This window comes from Siphateles boraxobius, unplaced genomic scaffold (assembly GCF_051911475.1).
Source record: "Siphateles boraxobius isolate OS27281-9 unplaced genomic scaffold, OSU_SipBor_1 53, whole genome shotgun sequence".
In the NCBI taxonomy this organism is placed as follows: domain Eukaryota; kingdom Metazoa; phylum Chordata; class Actinopteri; order Cypriniformes; family Leuciscidae; genus Siphateles; species Siphateles boraxobius.
This window is the reverse complement of record NW_027509175.1, coordinates 6,003,107-6,023,930: the sequence shown is the minus strand read 5'-3', so window position 1 is coordinate 6,023,930 and position 20,824 is coordinate 6,003,107. Positions and strand designations below refer to the sequence as shown.

Here is a 20,824-nt window from a genome sequence, read left to right as displayed (position 1 = left end):
TGAAAACGAATTACACACCTTCAACCGGCTGCGAACATTCAACAGCCCTGTGGTATAAATTATTGCATTTATTGGTCAAATTTTACAATGGCACAAGCTAACCAGGTCAAATATATTTTTGAGTAAGACCATTAAATCATTTGTACACACTTTTTAAAACATGTTTTGCTGGTAATTTAAACAATATTGAAGAAAAAAAATTGGCTTGGTAGTTACAGGCATCTTTGAAACAAAGGCCTACATGATATAACATTCACAAGTAATCCTGTCCGTTAAAGCTCTTGCCAGTAAATGATGAGCCCAGTGACAAACTGAGCAGGGTGATGATGATGATGTAACAAAACAGTTGCTGTTGATCTATGACAAAGTCTCAAGATCCATCATGGATGCAGCTTTTCTCCGTAGTGACATCACATTCAGCTGAAAGAGGAAAATCAGTTTAGAGTTCTGTGCACCCTTTGTCAAGCAGCAACAGAGGGCAACAGTTGAGTTGTGGAAATAAAAATGGCAAAGTATAAAATCTTTAAATCAATTTTATTTTCTATTTTCTACATTGTTTTTAGTTGATTTAAAGCTTCAAGGGATTGTCGTTCCCTCACTAAAGCTGTTAAGTACAGCCTTGTACATGTGTGTCTTTGTCCAATTTTTAAAGGTCCCATATTGTACAACTTTTATTTAAGTTAGATGTCCTTAAGAATATATATTTGTGGTATAAGTACCAAAAACCATCTCAATATATTTTTACAGCTCCTTTCTCAGGAGCTCTGCCAAGAACAGGTCGATTTTGGCCTGTCTACTTAATATTCATGAGCCTCTCTTCTGATTGGCCTGTTGTTTTCTTAGTGACCCACCATTGGTGTGGGTGGTGACTGAAGGATGAGACTGAGTAGTTCTGACATCACATTTATATGAAAGTCACAACAGCTCGTGAAAAGGCACAGCTAGTTTATGCAGGCTGTGTGCATTTGTCTGTGGATCGACTGTTTTGAAACTTATATGGTAGTTCCATTACCCCTAGACCTCTGTTATCATGAAAAAAGCAACGAAATTTCAGTTTTGACAATATGGGACCTTTAAATATTTTGCTTCAAATCAAAGTTTGTAATGTTGTGAATCACCTCGTGGCTGGTGGTTTGGTTCATGGCTTAAAACTTTGTTAAAAATACTTTCGGAAGAAGCAATGGAAAATGTGTGCAGGCACTGCTGCATTCTATAGGCAGGAAGTGTGTAAATGTCCAGTATGGTTCATATACCTGTTGTGAAGCACTTGTTGCACGTTGCTCTGCCTGAGTAAGACGCCTCTGTAAACGCGTGTTTTTCTCCAGCTGCTCTGAAACCTGCCTCTCATACTAGAGACAGAAATGATGACATTACACACCCCATAAATATGTAACACTTGCAGTATACAACATCTTTCTAGGTAGAAACAAATTTGCAAGTACTGTCCACACCTCCAGCATCTTCTGATGATCAGCCTCCATCTGGATCTCCAGTTCCTGAACACGCTGTTTCTGTCTGTTCAGCTCTGACCTGCAATGACCACAATCATTTCATTTAATCAAGAAGCCTGTTTTAATATGAAAGCTAATTTCTTAATATGATGGTAGAAATATTCTGTGCTGAAATTCCCCTCACCAAAGTCAAGATGTTTAATGAAACAATTTTTTTATGGCAAGAGTGTTGCATGAGCATTAACAATTCGCATCCCTGTAGGATGAGTTATATACCAAAGTTTAATACTTAGTGCTCCGTTCAGATCGCAAACCCTAAATATGAGTAATTGTGATTCTTGCCTTGGCGAACTGCACTTCTGTCTCGAGTGTGTTTGAGCGTTCACCTGAGGCTGCTGAGTTTCTGCTGGAAAGCCTGTGTGAGGTTCTTGGCCTCGTCTTTGTAGCGACTGATGGTTTTCTGTTGAGCGAGCACCAGTCTGGTCAAACCGGCGCTGGAGTTTTTACTGCTCTCCTCCATCTCTCTCAGCCTGGACTCCAAACTCTGCTCTTTCACACACAGCTCCTGCTGCATCGAAGACACCTACACACGCAAAAGAATCCTGTTAAAGATGCCATATTTATTCTGCTAGTCCATTTATAATGCTACTCTAGGACTTTTACACTGGAACCACTTGTAATTTAGTTTTCCTCACTATTTGAGATGGTCTCTCTGAACATTAGAATTAAACAGGTGTGTGCCTTGAGTTGTTAAGCCAAAAATTAAAATTCTACGTCATTCCAAACCACTAAAACTTTAGTTCCTCTTACTCGAATGAAGATATTTTTTAAAACCTGACATATTTCTGACCTTCCAATGACAGTCCTTTCCACCAAACATGTTAAATGGAAGCTCAAGCGCACTAGCGTGACACAAGAGAACAAACCTTATTGGTTCTCGAGCAAAGCAAAAGCATTTGAGATTTTTATACCATATTTAATGTATTTTATGGGCATTGATCAATGTTTATATGTGAATAAAAGCCTAAATTAAGCCAATTTTAAATCATGAAAAGCGATTGTGTCTCTTCAGAAGACATTAATCTGTAAAAAATAATCTGTATGAATTTAACAAAGTTGTGTTTTGAAGATGAATTCTTATTAATTTGGAACAACATGAGGATGAGTGAAAGATGACAGAATTTTCATTTTTGGGTGAACTTAAGTTTTACAGATTTTATTTAAATGATGTCTGCTATGATTGGTTAACCTCAGGCTCAGCATATCAAAATTCACACTGTTGTTCATCAGGTCGAGTGGGTGGATATATGCTAATGTGCTCATGGTTGTGACATCAATATAAAGTTTGCTGTAACAGCCCTTAAAAAATGCTTAAAGGTATAGTTCACCTAAAATGTACTTTTCTTCTGCAGAACAACAAACACATTTTAAAGAATGTTTCTGAACTGTTTTTGTTCATACAATCAAAGTCGATGGGGTCCAAAATCAATGTGGACAACAAAATAATAATAAAAGAACACACAAACACAAGCAAAGTACAACAGTCAACATTTGAAGTCGATCAAAAACTTTGAACAATACTCGTTCTTGTCTTAGGACAACTTTGAAGAACTTTTTTGAACCACTTAAAATGTTGACTACTGTAATAGAACATCATTACATCGAGTAAATGATTTTATCCCATCTGTGTGTCACTGTGTTGTGTGTGACCTGTTGTTTGGCACGCCTCTGAGCCAGTGCACACTCTTTGCGCAGTGCTTCCATGTCTCTGTGCAGCTGCTGGTTGTCTTGCTGCAGTGTGAGTCTCTCTTCGCTGATGGCTGTGCTCTCTTCTCTCGAGCTCGACAGCGCTGACTGCAGTCTCCGCACCTCCTCCTGACAGCGCGACAGCTCCTCTGAATACCTGCACAAGCACACAGAGTAAATCTAAGGTTGGTCCATAATAGTTTCCTGTCTTGTTCATGAGTGTGTGTGTGTGTTCTCACTCCATCTCCATCTTCTTCATCTTGTTCTTCGTGCTGTTGAGTGCAAGTTGTGTTTCATCCTTCAGCCGTTCTGCATTTAAACATCTCTGATGGAGAGCCTCCATCTTCCTCATCTCAGGCTCTCCAATTTGACCCTCTTTATAGACCTACAACACACGCACACACACGCGCGCACACACACACACACACACACACACACACACACACACACACACACACACACACACACACACACACACACACACACACACACACACACACACACACACACACACACACACACACACACACACACACACACACACACACACACACACACACACACACACACACACACACACACACACACACACACACACACACACACACACACACACACACACACACACACACACACAAATTGATTGATAAATGTTTTTGAAAAAAGTCTCCTATGCTCACCAAAGCTGCATTTTTATATCAAAAATACAAGAAAAGCAGTAATAATGTGAGACATTTGTACAATTTAAAATAATTGTTTTCTATTTGAACATATTTAAAAATGTAATTTATTCCTGTGATAGCAAATCATTACCAGTACTTTATTCTTCAGTGTCACATGATCCTTCAGAAATAAAAACAGTTCTGCTTCATACGTTTGTGTACACCATTAAGAGTTTTTTCCGGATTTTTTGATCAATAGAAAAAAGCATTTATTTAAAATAATTTTTTGTAACTGCAAATATCTTTACTGTTAATTTTGATCAATTTAATGATTGCTAAATCATTATCTATCCATCCAAATATAAAGACGACATTTTTACAGATCATTTGTGTCTTACATTACATTTATGTTAAATATTTATATAAGGTAATAAGCCACTCCAGGCAGTGCATGATAACGTGTTTTTACCACATTTTAGAGGGGGTTTTGCACTTTGCGTCACTTCATGCCTTATACCAGCCCTTAACTATGATATAACAGCCCTTAACTATGATATAACAGCCCTTAACTATGATAACACAGCAACATACAGCCTTACTGCAATTAATTATGTATGAGTAAAAACCTTTTCCAGCTCCTCTTCCACAGCTTTTCTCTCCCGATGTGCTCTTTCAATCCGTGCCTCTTTATCAGCACATTCCTACACACATCCATAGGAAATATGTTAATATACATTAGCAACAGTTGCAGCAGTACACATCTGTACATATGCTGATGATGAATGTGTCACCAGTTGCAGGGCAGACAGCTCCTCAGCCATACGATGAATCTGAACGTTACACTGCTTACGAACATTCTCAACCTAATAAAAGAGGAAACAAACAGAAAACTAAGCCACACTCAAAGATGGAAATAATATATGCACTGTGATCACAGACTAGCTGGATGTCAAAACACTAGAATTAGAAACTAGAATGACACTGACTTCACTGTGCCATAACCAACATTTGTCGGTGTAAACAGTTAGGCTATTTTTGGCTGTAGATCTAAAGGGTTTGCAGCTGTACGGTTGCCTTTAGTTCAAACTGTAACGTTGAATCAGACTAGGCTTAAAGAGCAGCTTACTACAGATCTAATTAAATTCTAAAATAAAAGAATCAAATATAAACACTTTACTTAAAATATTAAGTATATTTAGTAAAAGTATAATTATTGTTTACCTGCATATCATGAGACCATTATCCAAATTCAAAGAAACCCAAACATGCAAATGTGTTATTGAACTATTGAAATGTTAACTTAAAATCTCAGAAGGAACTTAAGACTCCTAAGCTAAGCATACATCAATCCCTCAAGGCTACTCTGACAAGGACCATAGGGGCTTTCGCACTGGAGGAACGTTCTCATAGCTCCAATAACTATTGGCAGAAGTACCCGCTTTTTTTGGCATGTTCGCACCTCACTGGGAACAATTTTAGTTATAGGAACGCCTTTTGGGGGGAATAAATTAGCTCCTACTTTAGAGTAGGGTCCAACCCAGCACAATACTAGTAATGTATGGTAATTGGCTGAACGCATGCCATATGGAACACCAGCATGTAAACACAAAGTTGACATTTATCCACAAACATGGACAGATAGCATTTACCCGTCACCTTTGTCTGTGGCATTGGGTTCTTAGCACTGCAAGTTGTCGTATGAGATTTCGTCTCTTATCCCTTTCAATCGCATAACTTATACACCTACATTCCAGCTCCGTCATCACGAAACCCACGACACAACAAAAACACGGCTCCGATCACAGTATCATCCTCCAGTTGGTGTTGACGAAGTCGCTGTCTGCAGGCTTACGTCACTTCAGAGTTCCTCCTGGCCGTGTGAATGCAACCTGGAAAATGGCCCTGGGGGAAAATGTAGCTCTTGGGGGACTGCGCTGGTGTCTAGTTCCTATAACTACCCGTGCAAAATCCCCTCATGATGCCTTAAATATTGTCTAATAGGCTCATTAGGCCAAATTTAACCTATCTGAGATTAGACTTGAAGCCTCCAGCTTATTCTTTTGTCTCCCTTTGCTGAGTTCAAGAACCCTGGCTGTGATCACCTCTTTCCTGGTGCGCAGGGCAGCATCCTGGATCAGCTGCTTCATGGCGTCTTTCATCTTCTCCAGCTCTTCTGCTCTCTGTTTCTCCCTCAGCTGAGCCTAGGGTAACATACACACAAAAATTATCTTTGAGTATATGAAGTGGGTATGTATTGGGGCTGTGCGGTGTATTTGGAGCGTGACCTGTTCTCTCTGAAGCGAGGCCTCCTCAGCCAGCTGGATGGAGTTGCGGAGGCGACTGAGGGCTTCAAATTTCTCCTCTCCCAGTGAGGCACAGCGACCCTGCAGTTCTCCAACTTGCCGCTCCCACTCCGTCTGCTTCCTGCGCACTGACTCAGAATCCTGTGTCGCAGCTTTGAGTCTGGAAAACATATACATCAATAAATTAACATCCATATTTTTAACAAGATATTAAAAGGAAACAATATATACAAAGTCCTCCTTTAATTTGCAAAAATAAATGAGGTAATATAAAAGATTCTTCTACCATCCATTCTGAAATCCATGATTTTTATCTTTGGAGGCTGGGCATATTTTTAAATGGTTATATATAGAGGCCCGGGACAAGATTTATTCATCAAATATTGTGTGAATAGTTTTGTGGCAAATACCAGGCAAACATCACGTGTTTAAATGCAGTAAAACAGTAATATTGTGAAATATTATTACAATTAAAAACAACTTTTCTATTTGAACATTTTAAAATGTCATTTATTCCTGTGATGGCAAAAGCTGATTTTTCAGCATTATTACTTCAGTGTCAAATGATCATTCAGAAATCATTCTAAAATGCTGATGGTGCTGAAGGATCATTTATTATTATCAATGTTGAAAAGAGTTGTACTGCTTAAAGGGATAGTTCACCCAAAAATGAGAATTCTGTCAGTATTTACTCACCCTCATGTTGTTCCAATTTATGTAAAATTGAAATAATTTGTAACATTATAAATGTCTTTTACCATCTCTTTTGATTTATTTAATGATGCATATAAAATACATATATATGAAATTGTTTTGAACACCAGTGCACAATACATACAACTACTATGACAGTTTCTTCATCAACACAGATTTCAATCTAGCAGTCACACTGAAATCATAATTGATAGACTTCACCTGGCCTCTAAATGGTTCAGTGCTGCTTGTAGTTGCTGTAGTCTCCGGTCAGAAGCTTCCTCTCTACCGTGAGCTTCTGCTGCGTCCTCTTCCTGCACCATCACACACACACGACATTATTAGAAAACACACAGTAGGGTGATAAGAACACTTACATAAGGACAATTATAGCCACATCTCTCACCCTCCTCTGCATCTGATCCTGCACATTCTGCAGGAGTCTGGTCATCTCCTCCACTTTAGTCGCAGCAGATCTCTGCTCCAGTTTAGCTTGCCTGAAACATCATACAGAAACACAGACATACAGAAATGTGATTTTTGTGTTTTTTTGTACTTTTTAAATAAATTTGACCTTTTTACTACTTTTTATTGATAGCATAGTTGTAAGAAGACAGGGGGAACGGGATCGAAAATGCACTAGAAACTTTTAAAATCAGTAAGATTTAAAGTAGAACAGTAAAAAAAAAATGTAATCTTCCAAACAGACCTCGAGTGAAGGTTAAGTCATAAAGAGTTGGCCATCTGGAAACGCTACCTGAGTTGGCTGCGTAACTCCTCCAGCTCACTGCTCTGTTCCGCCACCGTCTTAAGGAACTGCTGATTGGTCTGAGTGTGACAGGACAGACATGAACGCCGGCCGGGCATAACGCCAAACACACACACACTTCAAAGAAATTCACAAGGATGAAGAATGAGAGGATGGAGGCTGTTTAGATGTTAAGATGGGATAGGTGTGAAAAAGTTGGGAGTGTACGAGCTACACTGCTCATTAAATATTCAGGAATAGAGTAGTGTTTCCCTTCACAACCACTACACACATACACGCACACTCACACTCACACACACACGGCTGAACAATGCACAACATTCAAACAGGTGCAGTTCTGACTGGTGTGAGAAAATGTGTGTCTGATTAAGAATGAGGAAGGATTATGCCTTTAAATCCATTGCATAACAAATGACTAAACAGAACCCTCAAATAGCACTAATAAAACCCTTCCATACAATGATATGTCCAAACATTTTCCCTGTAAAAATGAATTTGTGGAAAATTATGTAAAAAGGGGCTTGATTTTATCCATCTGGATCTGATTGGTACTGATAATGTACAATCACTTGGCTATTATCACAAAATAAAAAGGGTTTGAAGGGGTTTATTTACCAAACAAATACAAAAATGCAATATTTAAATATGCAATGTATTTGCTTATTGTATTCCTCATTTGTAATTTGATTTGGATTCAACCGCTGCTATGAACATGTAAAATGCAATGATTTTATTATGTGAGGACAAAGAGGCTGCAAAGCGATATGAGAGACAAGCTAGTTTTAGAAAGTTTTTTCAAAGGCGCAGAAACTTTTACATTATTGTGAAAGATCATGAAAGATTATTTAATTAGGAAGAAACATGCACAATAAACCAAGACATTAAATGTGGAAAGAAAATACAGTACATTTAAATTTTAACCAGTACCGTTTACATATTGAAAAAGGCAGTCTTACCGATTCCAGCTTCTGATTGGCCAGCTGGAGCTTCTGTGCATGTTGTTGCATCTGTGCCAGCTGATTCTAAAACCGCACAGTGATCGTCAGTAAGAGCACAGACAAAGTATTTCAATAATTAAGTAATGTGTATTATAATAAGCTTCAAGCCATAATTAAGCCAATATTTTACTGCCAACAGCTAATATTGAATTTATATAATCCGTCTCGGCGTGCCTTCTGGTTTATATGAAAGTGCTGGGGGTCTGTTTGTTCTGTTAACTGAGCCTGCATGTAGTTAAATACTGCCCTCTAGTGCTCAATAATCATATTACATATTCTAGGAAAAAGTGAAAAAATTGGAAGTGTTTATTAAAAAAAAGAAAGATTTACTGAAATGGGTTGAATGTTGTCTGTAAACACGAATGTGAGTTTGCACTGGCTACCTGCATGTGTTGCCGTTCAACCGCATGTAATTGTCCATCACTCATGGAGCTCTGGTACTGGGCCTGAAGACGATCCAACTCTTGCGAAGCGGTCTGCCACATCTGAAGAGCCCGTTCTTTCTCCTAAAGACACACACAGAACAAACTGAAGTTAAACATTCTATGATTGTGGCCTTTCATGACTAAACTCTCTAAATATCTTTGAGGTCTGACGTGATATTAATGTAGAGAACAGAAGCAATGTTAATTGAACTGAATGGGTAGCTGTGGTTAGTGTAGAATGGACTTATAGACCATGAAAGGTATGAAAGTGAGGCTTTAAGGAATATACTTGTCGTGTCTTCAATGGCATCTGGTGTAAAAAGCTGTATAAAGCTTCAAGATCACTTGTAATTTTAAAAAGTTTTTTTTTTTGTCCACTGAAATTTCTTGGAAAGATATTTTTGCAGTATTTTGTCAGCAGAAAAAATAAATAAATATGCACCAGGCACATAAAGGTTGAACATTCTGTAGCTTCTGGAGCAAAAAAAAAAACCATAGCTTTCATAGACCATTTAATTACAGTAACTGTTGTAACTATAATATTTTTGCTGTGAATATTTACTTGCTCTAAATGCAAGAGTTTATATAATTTATTTATAACTAGCAATTATTGTTTTTAAAAGTTTTGGCTATGACTCAGTATGCTTTTAAATTACATTTAGACACAAACGGACTTATTTAAAAAAAGAAGAAGAAAAAAAAAGGATGAAATGTAAAATGTCTATGAATACTCCTAAGTTTTAATGCAAATGAATTGCTGGCTTCAAACTGATTTACATGAATAATCATATTCCCAGATCTATCACCTTTTTTGCTAATGAGGATTAAACCAGAGTTGCTATTAAAATATTTTATAATGCCCACATTCTGTGCAAGAGAAGGAGTGGAAAACTATCACAGTGATACAATATTCACAATATTGCTTCTTTTGTATTGGCAAGATCAAAGTGAATATGTTAAACACACAATATATTGTAAAATATATAACAAAAATAATAATTGTATGTATATATATATATATATATTTTATTTATTTATTATTATATAATAAAAATGTATCTAATCATTTTAGTTACTCGTCTTAACTTTGCTGTTTCTTTACGATGAGGCATAAAAAGGTCTCACTGGATGTTTAATTTATGGCTAATTATTTCATTCTCAGTTTATTAAGAAATTAAATCTGTGAATATGATTTGGAAAAAAGTGGAAAGTCCACAAACTCAAAAATAAGTCACTTGAGGCTCGACTTGAACTGACACGCTCTCTAGAGAGGTTTAGATGTGATTTGCAACATGATGTTCTGGTAAACTGCTCCCTAAAGGAGGGCAAAGATGTACAATGTCGAGCTGAAAGTGGGACGCTTGATGAGTGACGCACTAATATCTCATTACTCCGTAATGTCAAGTGTTGATATGTAGTCCTCGGGAGCACCTGAAGCGTACTCCACACTGATTAGAACCCATTCCCTCAGCACAACACGACCTGCTCCGTCGTATCATATATTAACTAAAGAACGAAGCTTTAAGGCCAGAATAACCCCAGATCACCCCTCGCACAGCCGGAATACAGGGCCAGGAAAGTGCCTGTGGGTTTGTAGCTGCACAGACTGACTCATGGGAGTTTAGAGGGGGTTATGCAGCAGGTCTGGATACTCACCTCCACGACACACTTGACCTGCTCCTCCAGATTGCTGATGGCGATTGCATCATCTGCCGTGACTCCTTCTGTTCCAGCGGACAGAGACTGGAGCTGCTTTTCAATGGATGTTCTCTGCTCTGCATGAAGCCTGCAAATAAACATTAATATACATAGTTAATGCAAAAGGTCAACCTTCATAAACCCTTAGGAATTATCTGCAGACATGCTTTAATTTGTTCTAAAATATTAGTTGACTTGCATCCCTAAAGTCCTAGTAATTAATTGGCAGTAGTATATTTAATCAGTGCTTGATATGGGGAAAAAAAACATGTCGGTAGTCCAGGGAGGTGGGGTGTTTGAGTGTCCTCCCTCGGTTGAAATAATGCTCCTTGGGGGAATGTGAGGAAAAAGTGAGGGTACACACGCACGCACACACGCGCGCACACACGCGCGCACACACACACACACACACACACACACACACACACACACACACACACACACACACACACACACACACACACACACACACACACACCATGAAACAACAATTATATTCTATAGTAGATTTTCATAGTAGTTTTTTTTACATGCAAATATTGATGCCGCTGTTTTGTTTCATCTCCTCAATTGTGATTATACTTTAAACTGACAATCAGGGGGTTTACAGAACACCATTTTCAACTGAAAATGGAAAACTTAAGCATTTTGGCCATTCATTTACACCACAAAGTCGTTTTGGGGACCTGAAAACGCATATTTATTCAAAGTGCATTTAAAAAAAGGTTCCTTTATTATCTCTGTGTAAAAAGAAAAGAAAAAAAAGTGAATGTGAAAACAGAGGTCATTTGGATGCCATCTTGATTGTTTGTATTCGCCACTCTGTAGAAGCCATGCATGTACAGTTTCTTTACAAAGTGACATCGCCGACTACTGGACTGGCATGTATAATACAGCAATTTTAGTATTTTTCGCAGATGTGTGTGAACGGGATCTTTTTTGACTATGTAGTCATCTGTGCGCAGAATTTTTAGTACATTGCTTTAGTGTAATTGTACCCTCAGATTATGGTGGTAGGTACAAAACTTTGGTGACACTTTACAATAAGGTTCATTAGTTAACCTTAGTTGAATTCCATGAACTAAGAATGAACAATACTTCTACAGCATTTATTAATCTTAGTAAATATTAATTTCATCATTTTCCAGTACATTATTAAAATCAAATCTTGTATTTGTTAACATTAATGCACTGTGAACTAACATGAACAAACAATGACAGCTGTATTTGTATTAACTAACATTAACAAAGATGAATAAATTATGTAACAAATGTATTGTTCATTGTTATTTCATGTTAGTTAACACATTAAATAATGTTAACTAATGAACCTTATTGTAAAGTGTTACCAGAAGTTTTCTAAATTGAGAATTACTGCAAAACTTTCTCTCAACAACAAAGTGAATTTACGTAAAGGGTGTCCTGTGATTACCAGAACCACCTCATCTTGCACAGCAGAAGCTGTTAGCACTGACTGACTCCGTTAATATACCAGTTTCTCGGTGGAGAAATCAGCAGGAGATCCATTTGCAGCAGCTCTTACCGCTCATTTTCTTTAACCACCTGCTCCAGGCTTGCTTTGACGTCTGTCATCTGCCTCTGAGTGTTTGACAGGGAGAAACAAGTGTGTGCGTGAGTGGTGGGAGGAGGGTGATTGAGAGAGTTTGAGAGAAAGTGTACTCTTGAATGGCAAACTTATTACAAGACATATTCACTTGATTTGGTATTAAACTGCAATTTATAGCTGACAGCATGAAATTAGCCCCATCAAGCCCTGACAGTTGTAAAACCTCACTGTGGTGTGAGTGTTTGCATAGGGTAGAATAGTGTAAGTCTTCAAGTGTACCTGATAGAACTTGAGCTGCATCTCCATCTGTTGTATGTGTCGGTCATATTCTTCTATTAGAGGAGCCATTAGACTGAAAACACACACCCAGGTCATAAACAACATCATTATGCAATTAAGATTATAGGCTATTGACATTTAAAGTTCCATGGTACTGGATTACATGAAAGTACTAGTTATAGATAATAATAATATTTTTAAAAAAATCACAATAAACATTTAAAATCACAATAAAAAAAGCTTGACTTTATAGAAACAGTGCATATATATATATATATATATATATATATATATATATACACACACATATATACATATGTACACACAAACACACATATATATATATATATATATATATATATACACACACACAAACACACATATTATACATTTATATATATGCGTGTGTGTGTGTATATATATATATAAATAAATAAAGAAATATATACACACACACGCACACACACACGGGCAAAAGTGATGTCAAAAATTAATAAACATTTTTTTAAAGATATTGAAAGCATATTATGTAGTTGTGCTTGGAGTCAATTGTTTGTGATTCAAATTGTGTGGACTAAACTTTTGGCCAGGCTGTAATTCTAAGAAATGATGCACACGTGCAAAAACAAGAGGGAACCAATTAAATATTAATAACTGATCATGTAGTCAATGTTTGCTTTTTACTGTGAGCTTTTTGTTTTTCTATGACTTTTTTTGCATAAAAAAATAAAACATGTAGCTGTTGTTTGCATTTTTTGCTAAATAATTTTGTCATATAGCCTAAATATAATATATTGACCTTAACCAAGTTTAGTGTTTTGTCATAGTGTTTTGTGTAGTGTCATATGTTAATTTAATCGTACTTGTAAGATATATAAATAATATACTTTCAAATTTGAATTTTAAATGAAAACATAAATACTAAATGTTATGTAATTTTCTAAAGGAAATTGGAATGGTGCTTGTCTTTGCAAAAGCTGCCACCACAATAAAAGAAGGTAAAAGATGTGCACAGACTGCACACTTATGCCTTTGCAAAGCTATCTTTAAATTTCACCAATTTCTATATGAGATTATTTTCAGTAGTATGGGTTTCCTTAAAAATAGTTTATTGTTGTTAATAAATAATGGTTGCATGAAGGGTTTGAAATTAACTTTTTAACTCGCCGGCCAATTTGACTACTACATTTTTAAGTTACCAGCCATTTAGAACTTCTACTAGCCAAAAAAGAAAAGGAATAAACCATATTATCTACGTCACAAAATTTGAATTTCATACATTAATTCCTTATTCAAACAAAAACCAGTCATCCAGCCATCTCCTCCCTTCCTCTTTCATCCTCATCACCAAAATGGTATTTTAGGTGGACAGATCAATACAGTACAAAGAACATAAAATATAATAGGATGTTGGAAAATAACAATGTCTTTTCTGTTAACCAAATGCTTTTTAATCTTCGCTATTGTTTCAATGCAAATGAACAAGCGCCCTATTATTTGTTGCGTAGTGACGTGTACAGAGAGTTTAAGTAAGCCTGACATGAGCAGATTCTGCTCAATATTCTGCATTTAATATATAAAAAATGATGACTCACACGATGAGTATTTGCGCTAAATCTGCGCAGATGTGGCTAACACAAACTTCCTCAGCAAAGTGAGTAAACATAATAAGTAACCAGCAAAATTGGCTAGTGATTTGACAGTGTTACCTGCCACAGTTGATTTTTACCCACATTTGGCGGTTTGGCTGGTGCTCATTTCAAACCCTGGTTGCATGGTTAAAATAGTAGATGACTTGAGACAGAGACAGTTGTTGTAGGTTAGTAACTGGCCATAGGGACTTACCCTCTGTCTGAAAGCCAAGGAGCTGCAGATTCCATGACCACATCATCTGCCTAAAAAAAAGTCAAAATTGTATTAAGCGTCTATATACAACATCCCCAGTGCTTCAGGTCTTTACCATTATTAGGACTGTTTTCCTCCACATCACTCGGAGTTTGCTCTGTCAAAAATGAAAGCTCTGTCATGTTGTTCCAAACCTGTTTGGAAACCATTCACTTTCATTGTATGTACAAGACAACAATAACAGTGAATACACAGAAGAAAATAAGGCATACAGATTTGGAACAACATGAGATTGAGGAATTTTTCATTTATTTATTTATTTAACCTGTGAACACTTCCTTTAATACTTAAAAACACACCCACCGTGCACCATAAGAGCATTATGTTATTAATGCTAGAGATGATCTACAGATTCAACAAATAAAGCAATAAACAATAAAATTGTCATCTAATCATAAAACTAACCTGTGACACAGAGGAGGGAGGAGGAAATTCATCCTGATATCGACCGAGGACGGAGTTTAAACGATTCACTGATAAGACACAAAACAAAGTTCAAGTGACGATGAATATTTATGTTTATATGTACACTATTGTTTCTGAGATGTAAGTTAGCGTGTTTCACCTTGATCTCGTAGAAATTCGACTTCTGTTGTCATTTTTGCGTCTGTAACAACAATAAAACTCTGTTAGGTCAAAGCAAATGCCTTGTAAATATGTATCAACTGCAACTATTATAACATTTAGTTTGTTTGGAAAGGAGAACAATTTCCCTTACTGAAGCAGTCAGTTTACACACAGCCAGCACAAGTGATCCCCAGAGACTGTCTTTGTGCAGGAATATTAGTTGAATCATAGATAAATCATTGAATTAACTGACTCTATATAAACATATTTCCGTTTAACTCAGTAAACGTGCATTATTAAACTAGATTATTACGATCTACTTCACAAGATTAAGCGAGTGAAAAAGAAGCGAATCTGGCGTGTAATCTCAGCAACAGCATTAAGCATCATTGGTATCCAGGTGGAGATTTACACTTGCTAAATAGCGGGCTAACGGCTACACATATTTCAACATTTATAATCAATGGGCTGGATACTTATACAACCTTGAGTGAATTGTAAATGTTTATTTTTTTCGTCGCGTAATATGGCGTTTTGTGAAATAGCAGTAAAACGTAAATAAATAAGATTAAAAGACCTCGAGGTTATTATAGGTACCTGCAAATCCTTCCGCCTTGTAGTTTAAAGAGTCCACCAGCCAATCAGATTAATCTTCACCGACGCTCAGATTCACCCTCTGAGCCAATCAGACCAATCTTCTGGGACGCGGTGCAACTTATTAAAATGTTCCCGGGAAACTTCCACACGCTTGCGTTCCGTGTAGTTTATGGAGTTCCTCTTTTTTACATAGTTCTTGAATTTAAGACCAAGATGGGGCCACTCGATGCGATCGAATAGGGTAATACTTTACTTCATTTTGTTCCAAGAATTCACTTTTTTATTCACTAACGATTATGTGCTTGACTACTGAAACGTCTGTGGGAGGCTTTGTTGATATATGCCAGAAATCAGGAAGTGTTCTTCCTATGACCAAGTCAAGTCACTCTTTATTTATAAAGCGCTTTATACAATACAGATGGTTTCAAAGCAGCTTTACAGCGATAAACGGGGAAATAATGATCAATGATACAAACAATTCAGTATCAAATCATGTGTCAAAAAACAATTGTGGCATTATTTAGCTCAAGTATGTTCACTGTTGATTCAGTTTGTCAATAATGAAATAAAGCCAAATTAATATTTAAATCAGTATTCCCAGACAGCAACATAATCTTGGCCCACATCTGGTACATGTGGATTCCACGTGTACCAGATGTGGACCGGATCTGGGGCGACACTATGATGTTGTCTATGACTGAAAATAGTGTCCCCAACTAATCAAGCCAAAGATGACAGTGGTCCAATCCAAACAACATCAGTGACAGAAATGGAGAATTTTTTTCTTTTTTTGCAAGAAACCAGGCTATATCATCTAAATGAATGAACAGGGTGTGATCAGGTGACGTCAGGTGTTATGTTTATGATATCAGATGCATTGCTTATCAATGACTGTTGAACCTTATTGCATATCAGACAGTCCTGTGTCCTACGCAGCTTAAGACGTTATACAGCACAGAACTGTGGATGAATCCTGTATTGACGCATACAAATTTATATGAATTGAGAACTGAACAAGATAGTCATTTATTAATATTTCAGGTTTATCTTCAGAAGAAAATAAGATTTTGCAATGCTTAACAGTGTCTGCAGCGGTTGTATCCTCCTGACTGCCATGGAGTTCTATATCAGACACACCTGGGACAGCTTACCTGTGGATCATAAGCCGGTAAAGATTCGCTTCTCACCTGGCGAGGAAGGTTTGTTAATGCAGGTGACTGCTCCTTTCTTCAATGACCCCCCTGCACCAGCCGGACCACCTGGAGAGCCGTTCCCTGGTCTCTGGGACTATGAGGGTGTGTTCATATATACTGTTAAAATCTGGTTTAGAGATTCAGTTTCTTTCATATGATTATATAACAGATTGTTGGAATCAACTGATCGTTTTGCATATACACATGCAACACTTGACTGTCTAGACAAATACCAGATATATAATAAAAGTCTGATTTAACTTTGGTGAGAACTTGAATTAGAAGAAAGGTTTATGAAACACTAAGTTAAGATGTTTATCATTTCCTTTATCTTCTACACAATATTTACAGTTTGTGTTTCCGACTTATTTTTCAGTGGTAGAATCCTTCTTCTTGAACAACAACACTGAGCAATATCTAGAGGTGGAAGTCTGCCCGTAAGTTAAGCCTACTCTGTTTTTCAGGCCGCTGAAAGTTTTTTCACTGCTAATGTGTAATTGAAATAATATTTTGATGTCAAATTACAGACATGGACAACACCTTATTCTGCTACTGAATGGAAAACATAACGCGTTCATGGTAAGCAAATTCACACTGTACATCAGTTTATTAAAGGGGTCCTATTATGCTTTTTCACTTTTAGTAAGTGTGTAATGTTGCTGTTTGAGCATTAAAAAGATCTGCAAAGTTACAAAGCCTAAAGTCCACTCCAAAGGTAGATATTTTATTTTTTATCTTATTGTTCACCACCCTTTAGGAAATTTAACCTTGGGTTTGTCAATTCCTTTTTGCATTACCATAATTTTCCAACGGATTAAATGGTGGATAACATCGTATCTAAAATGTATAAGAAAAAAAACATACCACTGTGAAATCTGTGCTTGCAAAGTCTGTGCATGAAATCCATTCTGCACAATTCTCTTGTTTGTTAAAGGGGTCATTGGATGCCCATTTTCCACAAGTTGGTATGACTCTTTAGGGTCTTCATGTAAAGTTTGTAACAACTCAATGTTAAAATTCCTCAATGGGTGTAAAACAACACCATTTTAGCTCCTCAAAAACAGCTCTGTTCACAGCGAGCCGTTTTGGTGCATGTCTCTTTAAATGATAATGAGCAACGGCTCACGCCACCCCTCTCTTCCAGGGTGTGTAGATACAATACACATAAAGTGCTGCCTTGGCAGACAGTATACAAAATGGCTGAGGGGGAAATAAGCTAATACGGGACAGTCCATCAGTGGTCATGGGCGGAGCATGAGCAATATGACATCATAATGCTCAGAAAATCCAAACGGCTTGATTATTGAGAGTGTTTAGGCTTTTTGAGGATAAAAAAAAAAAGGAGTGAATGGATTTTTTTTTCATTGTATGGTGGTTGTGTCCACACACTGCAAAGACAAATTTATATACAAACATATAAAAGTGAATTTTGCATCCGATGACCCATTAAACATTCCTAAGTCTGAATGAGGCTTGAATTGGTTTGAAATTGACACCATCCTTACATCTGAGTAGAGCTTGTGGTTATGGTAAGGGGCGTGACATTTATTTCCCGAACACAAGCTAACCACAAGACACTGGGTCAGCCAACCAATCACAGCACATTTCGGAAGGAGGGTCTTCAGCGAAATTTTTGCGAAGCCAGACGGGGGACAGAGGTGCTGTAATAGTGTAAAATATGTGAAAAATAATGCATTTTTTGAACAATCAAGCATGAAGGCATTCATTTTAGTGCACCCCAAAAACAAAATCAAGACTTCGTAAAAGGGCATAATAGGACCCCTTTAATATTTTCAGTTTTGAATAAACATTTACAGGCCCGTTTAAAATTTTGGGTGGCGGTAAGTTTTTTTAATGATTTTGAAAGAAGTCTCTAATCCTCACCAAGGCTGTATTTTCTCAAAAATACACAAAAAAGTAGTGTGTGTGTTTGTTTGTGTGTATGTATGTGTATATATACTGTATATGCATTTATGTATGCATGCATGTATACACGCATATATACTTTCTTAATAAACGTATTATTATAAAAACGTCTTAAATGTCTGTAAATGTCTTAATATTAAAACTTCAGAAATGCTTAACAAAATAAAATAGTACAGGAGCAAAAATGTCCTGATGTGTAGCTTGCTAAAATGTAGCTTGCTACCTGTTACAGCAACAACTCCCTCTATCATTCAAAGCCAATATACAGAACAAAACATGGAATGGAGAAGCACTTCTGCCTTGGAGGTATTTCCCTCAGGGCATTAATAAGATGAACTCCTACGCCATCCATGGCTCGGGTGCAGGAAGGACTTACGAGTCTCTGTATCCTGTTCCTAGAGAAGACCTACAAGAAGGACAGGGACCAGACTTGTACGTTTAGATATCTTGATATTATTTCGGTTTCATTGTATTGCATAATTACATCACCATGATCTTAACATTTCTTCTCTCATCCGAACAGTCATCGACTTGAGTATTTTCAAGACTTCACTCTGCAAAGCATCATGGGAGAAGACTGGGTTCAGCCAGAATCTGACCTGTGGAATTTAGCAAGAAAATGACCAGCTGAAAATCACTAAGCAAGTCAAACCTGTCTCATAACCAGTTTTTTAATACAGCAATTACTTGCAATTTGCTTCCATGGCTAAGTTAGAGCACAAACTCCACTGCAGTCTAATCAAAGTTAATGATGTGGCTTGTTTTAATGTGGGTGTAATGGCAATATAATGGCTTTTATTATCACAATTTAATAAATCTTCTATCAGTAATGCAGCATAATCTCAGCAGTTAAGTATTCCATCCAGCACCAAGCATCTAGGCTATAGCCTACAACATGTAGCAAATGGGAAATATGTTAATTTTTATACTGAAATTAAATTAATTATTTTAAAATGGAGATGTTAAATGTGGAAATAGAACATTAAATAAATAAATGATAACATTCAACTTTTTTGGAGCTTGGAAACAACATGTTGCATGGACTATCGCATTGCTATGAGATATGGTGAAGATTCTTCCACGAGTTGCATAGAAAAATTAGTAGACTAGCAGGTTTACGTGCCTAACCCTACCATAAGATTATCCTTTTTATATTTTAGTAGGTCTGTTGCAATACTAAAATAGGTTTCGTGCAGACTTTGAATATCTGAAAGACTTAACAGTATCTGTAGTAGCCTAAAACGTATAGCAATGATAGCATATAAAACCTCTTCAAAAAACAGCCGAGCTGTTAACTCTCTCAGCAAACCCATGCGTATAATCAATAGGGGCTGCGTAAACTACAAATTAGCGGCTAATAAGACGGAACACGGGTTCATAATTACAGCCGCTGTCTGTTAAATGAATATTAACAGTGACTAATTACCGAGCCGCTGCTCTATCGCTGCCTTAACCCCTGACTGGAGCGCGCACTGCGGGCGTGAGCTGAATGCGCGCTCCTTTGTACCCGGGAGCGAAGGTCATGGCCAGGCCCGGATGTGGCACGTCCAGGGAGACATAATTAAAATGAGGACAAATAATATATCTAGTTTAATTTATTATTATTTCGTTGTAATACTAAAACGATGTAAGACAATAACTCTATAAATTAATAACATTTAAAATATCGTCACTGTCTGGCAGAAACCTTAGGCTGTAATCTCCATAATTCGTCATAAATCAATTACTATTGGTCAGCCTTTTCTTCTGTTTGTAGTTTTTGCAAACATTAAAAAGCATTTAAAACAGCTTGTGACTAAATCTCATACTGATTATATTACACATTTTATTAATGTGTGAATTAATAAAAGTAGCCTTATTAATTATTTAAATATTATGAGTAATATAAAACACATCTGTTGGGAATGCACGGAGACACTCCAGGACACATTACTAATTTAGCCTACATGAATAAATAAATAAAAATAGAAACCAATAAAAAGAATCACATCCATGGGCCGCACTCAAATTACACACACAGACTCGGAGTAATCGCATTTGTTCTC

General features: G+C 36.9%; 2 protein-coding genes across 5 annotated transcripts; one reads left to right on the top strand and one right to left on the bottom strand.

Moving 5' to 3' along the window:
• Window positions 1-53: 53 nt before the first annotated feature.
• Window positions 54-15,758, bottom strand: sclt1 (sodium channel and clathrin linker 1). 3 transcript variants are annotated; one of them, XM_077205140.1, is made up of 23 exons: window positions 15,661-15,706; window positions 15,215-15,264; window positions 15,062-15,103; window positions 14,902-14,969; window positions 14,437-14,486; window positions 12,592-12,664; window positions 12,289-12,344; window positions 10,704-10,833; window positions 9,006-9,128; window positions 8,581-8,646; window positions 7,613-7,683; window positions 7,262-7,352; window positions 7,078-7,169; window positions 6,145-6,322; window positions 5,962-6,060; window positions 4,651-4,722; window positions 4,486-4,560; window positions 3,437-3,582; window positions 3,162-3,354; window positions 1,838-2,034; window positions 1,452-1,530; window positions 1,254-1,349; window positions 54-420 (listed from the first exon to the last, which is right to left on the bottom strand). In XM_077205140.1, the coding sequence occupies exons 3-23, from the start codon at window positions 15,093-15,095 to the stop codon at window positions 358-360; spliced, it is 2,052 nt and encodes a 683-aa protein (XP_077061255.1). In that variant the 5' UTR covers window positions 15,096-15,103; window positions 15,215-15,264; window positions 15,661-15,706; the 3' UTR covers window positions 54-357. The 3 variants fall into 3 exon arrangements, with proteins under 3 accessions (XP_077061255.1, XP_077061254.1, XP_077061253.1); XM_077205139.1 differs by lacking the exon at window positions 15,215-15,264 and having other exon boundaries at window positions 15,661-15,758; XM_077205138.1 differs by having other exon boundaries at window positions 15,215-15,702.
• An 18-nt stretch (window positions 15,759-15,776) lies between these two features.
• cunh4orf33 (chromosome unknown C4orf33 homolog) lies at window positions 15,777-19,790 on the top strand. Of its 2 annotated transcripts, XM_077205145.1 has the most exons (6): window positions 15,777-15,901; window positions 16,744-16,955; window positions 17,230-17,290; window positions 17,381-17,432; window positions 19,012-19,211; window positions 19,303-19,790. In XM_077205145.1, the coding sequence occupies exons 2-6, from the start codon at window positions 16,775-16,777 to the stop codon at window positions 19,400-19,402; spliced, it is 594 nt and encodes a 197-aa protein (XP_077061260.1). In that variant the 5' UTR covers window positions 15,777-15,901; window positions 16,744-16,774; the 3' UTR covers window positions 19,403-19,790. The 2 variants fall into 2 exon arrangements, with proteins under 2 accessions (XP_077061260.1, XP_077061259.1); XM_077205144.1 differs by lacking the exon at window positions 15,777-15,901 and having other exon boundaries at window positions 16,733-16,955; window positions 19,303-19,619.
• The last annotated feature ends 1,034 nt before the right edge of the window (window positions 19,791-20,824 follow it).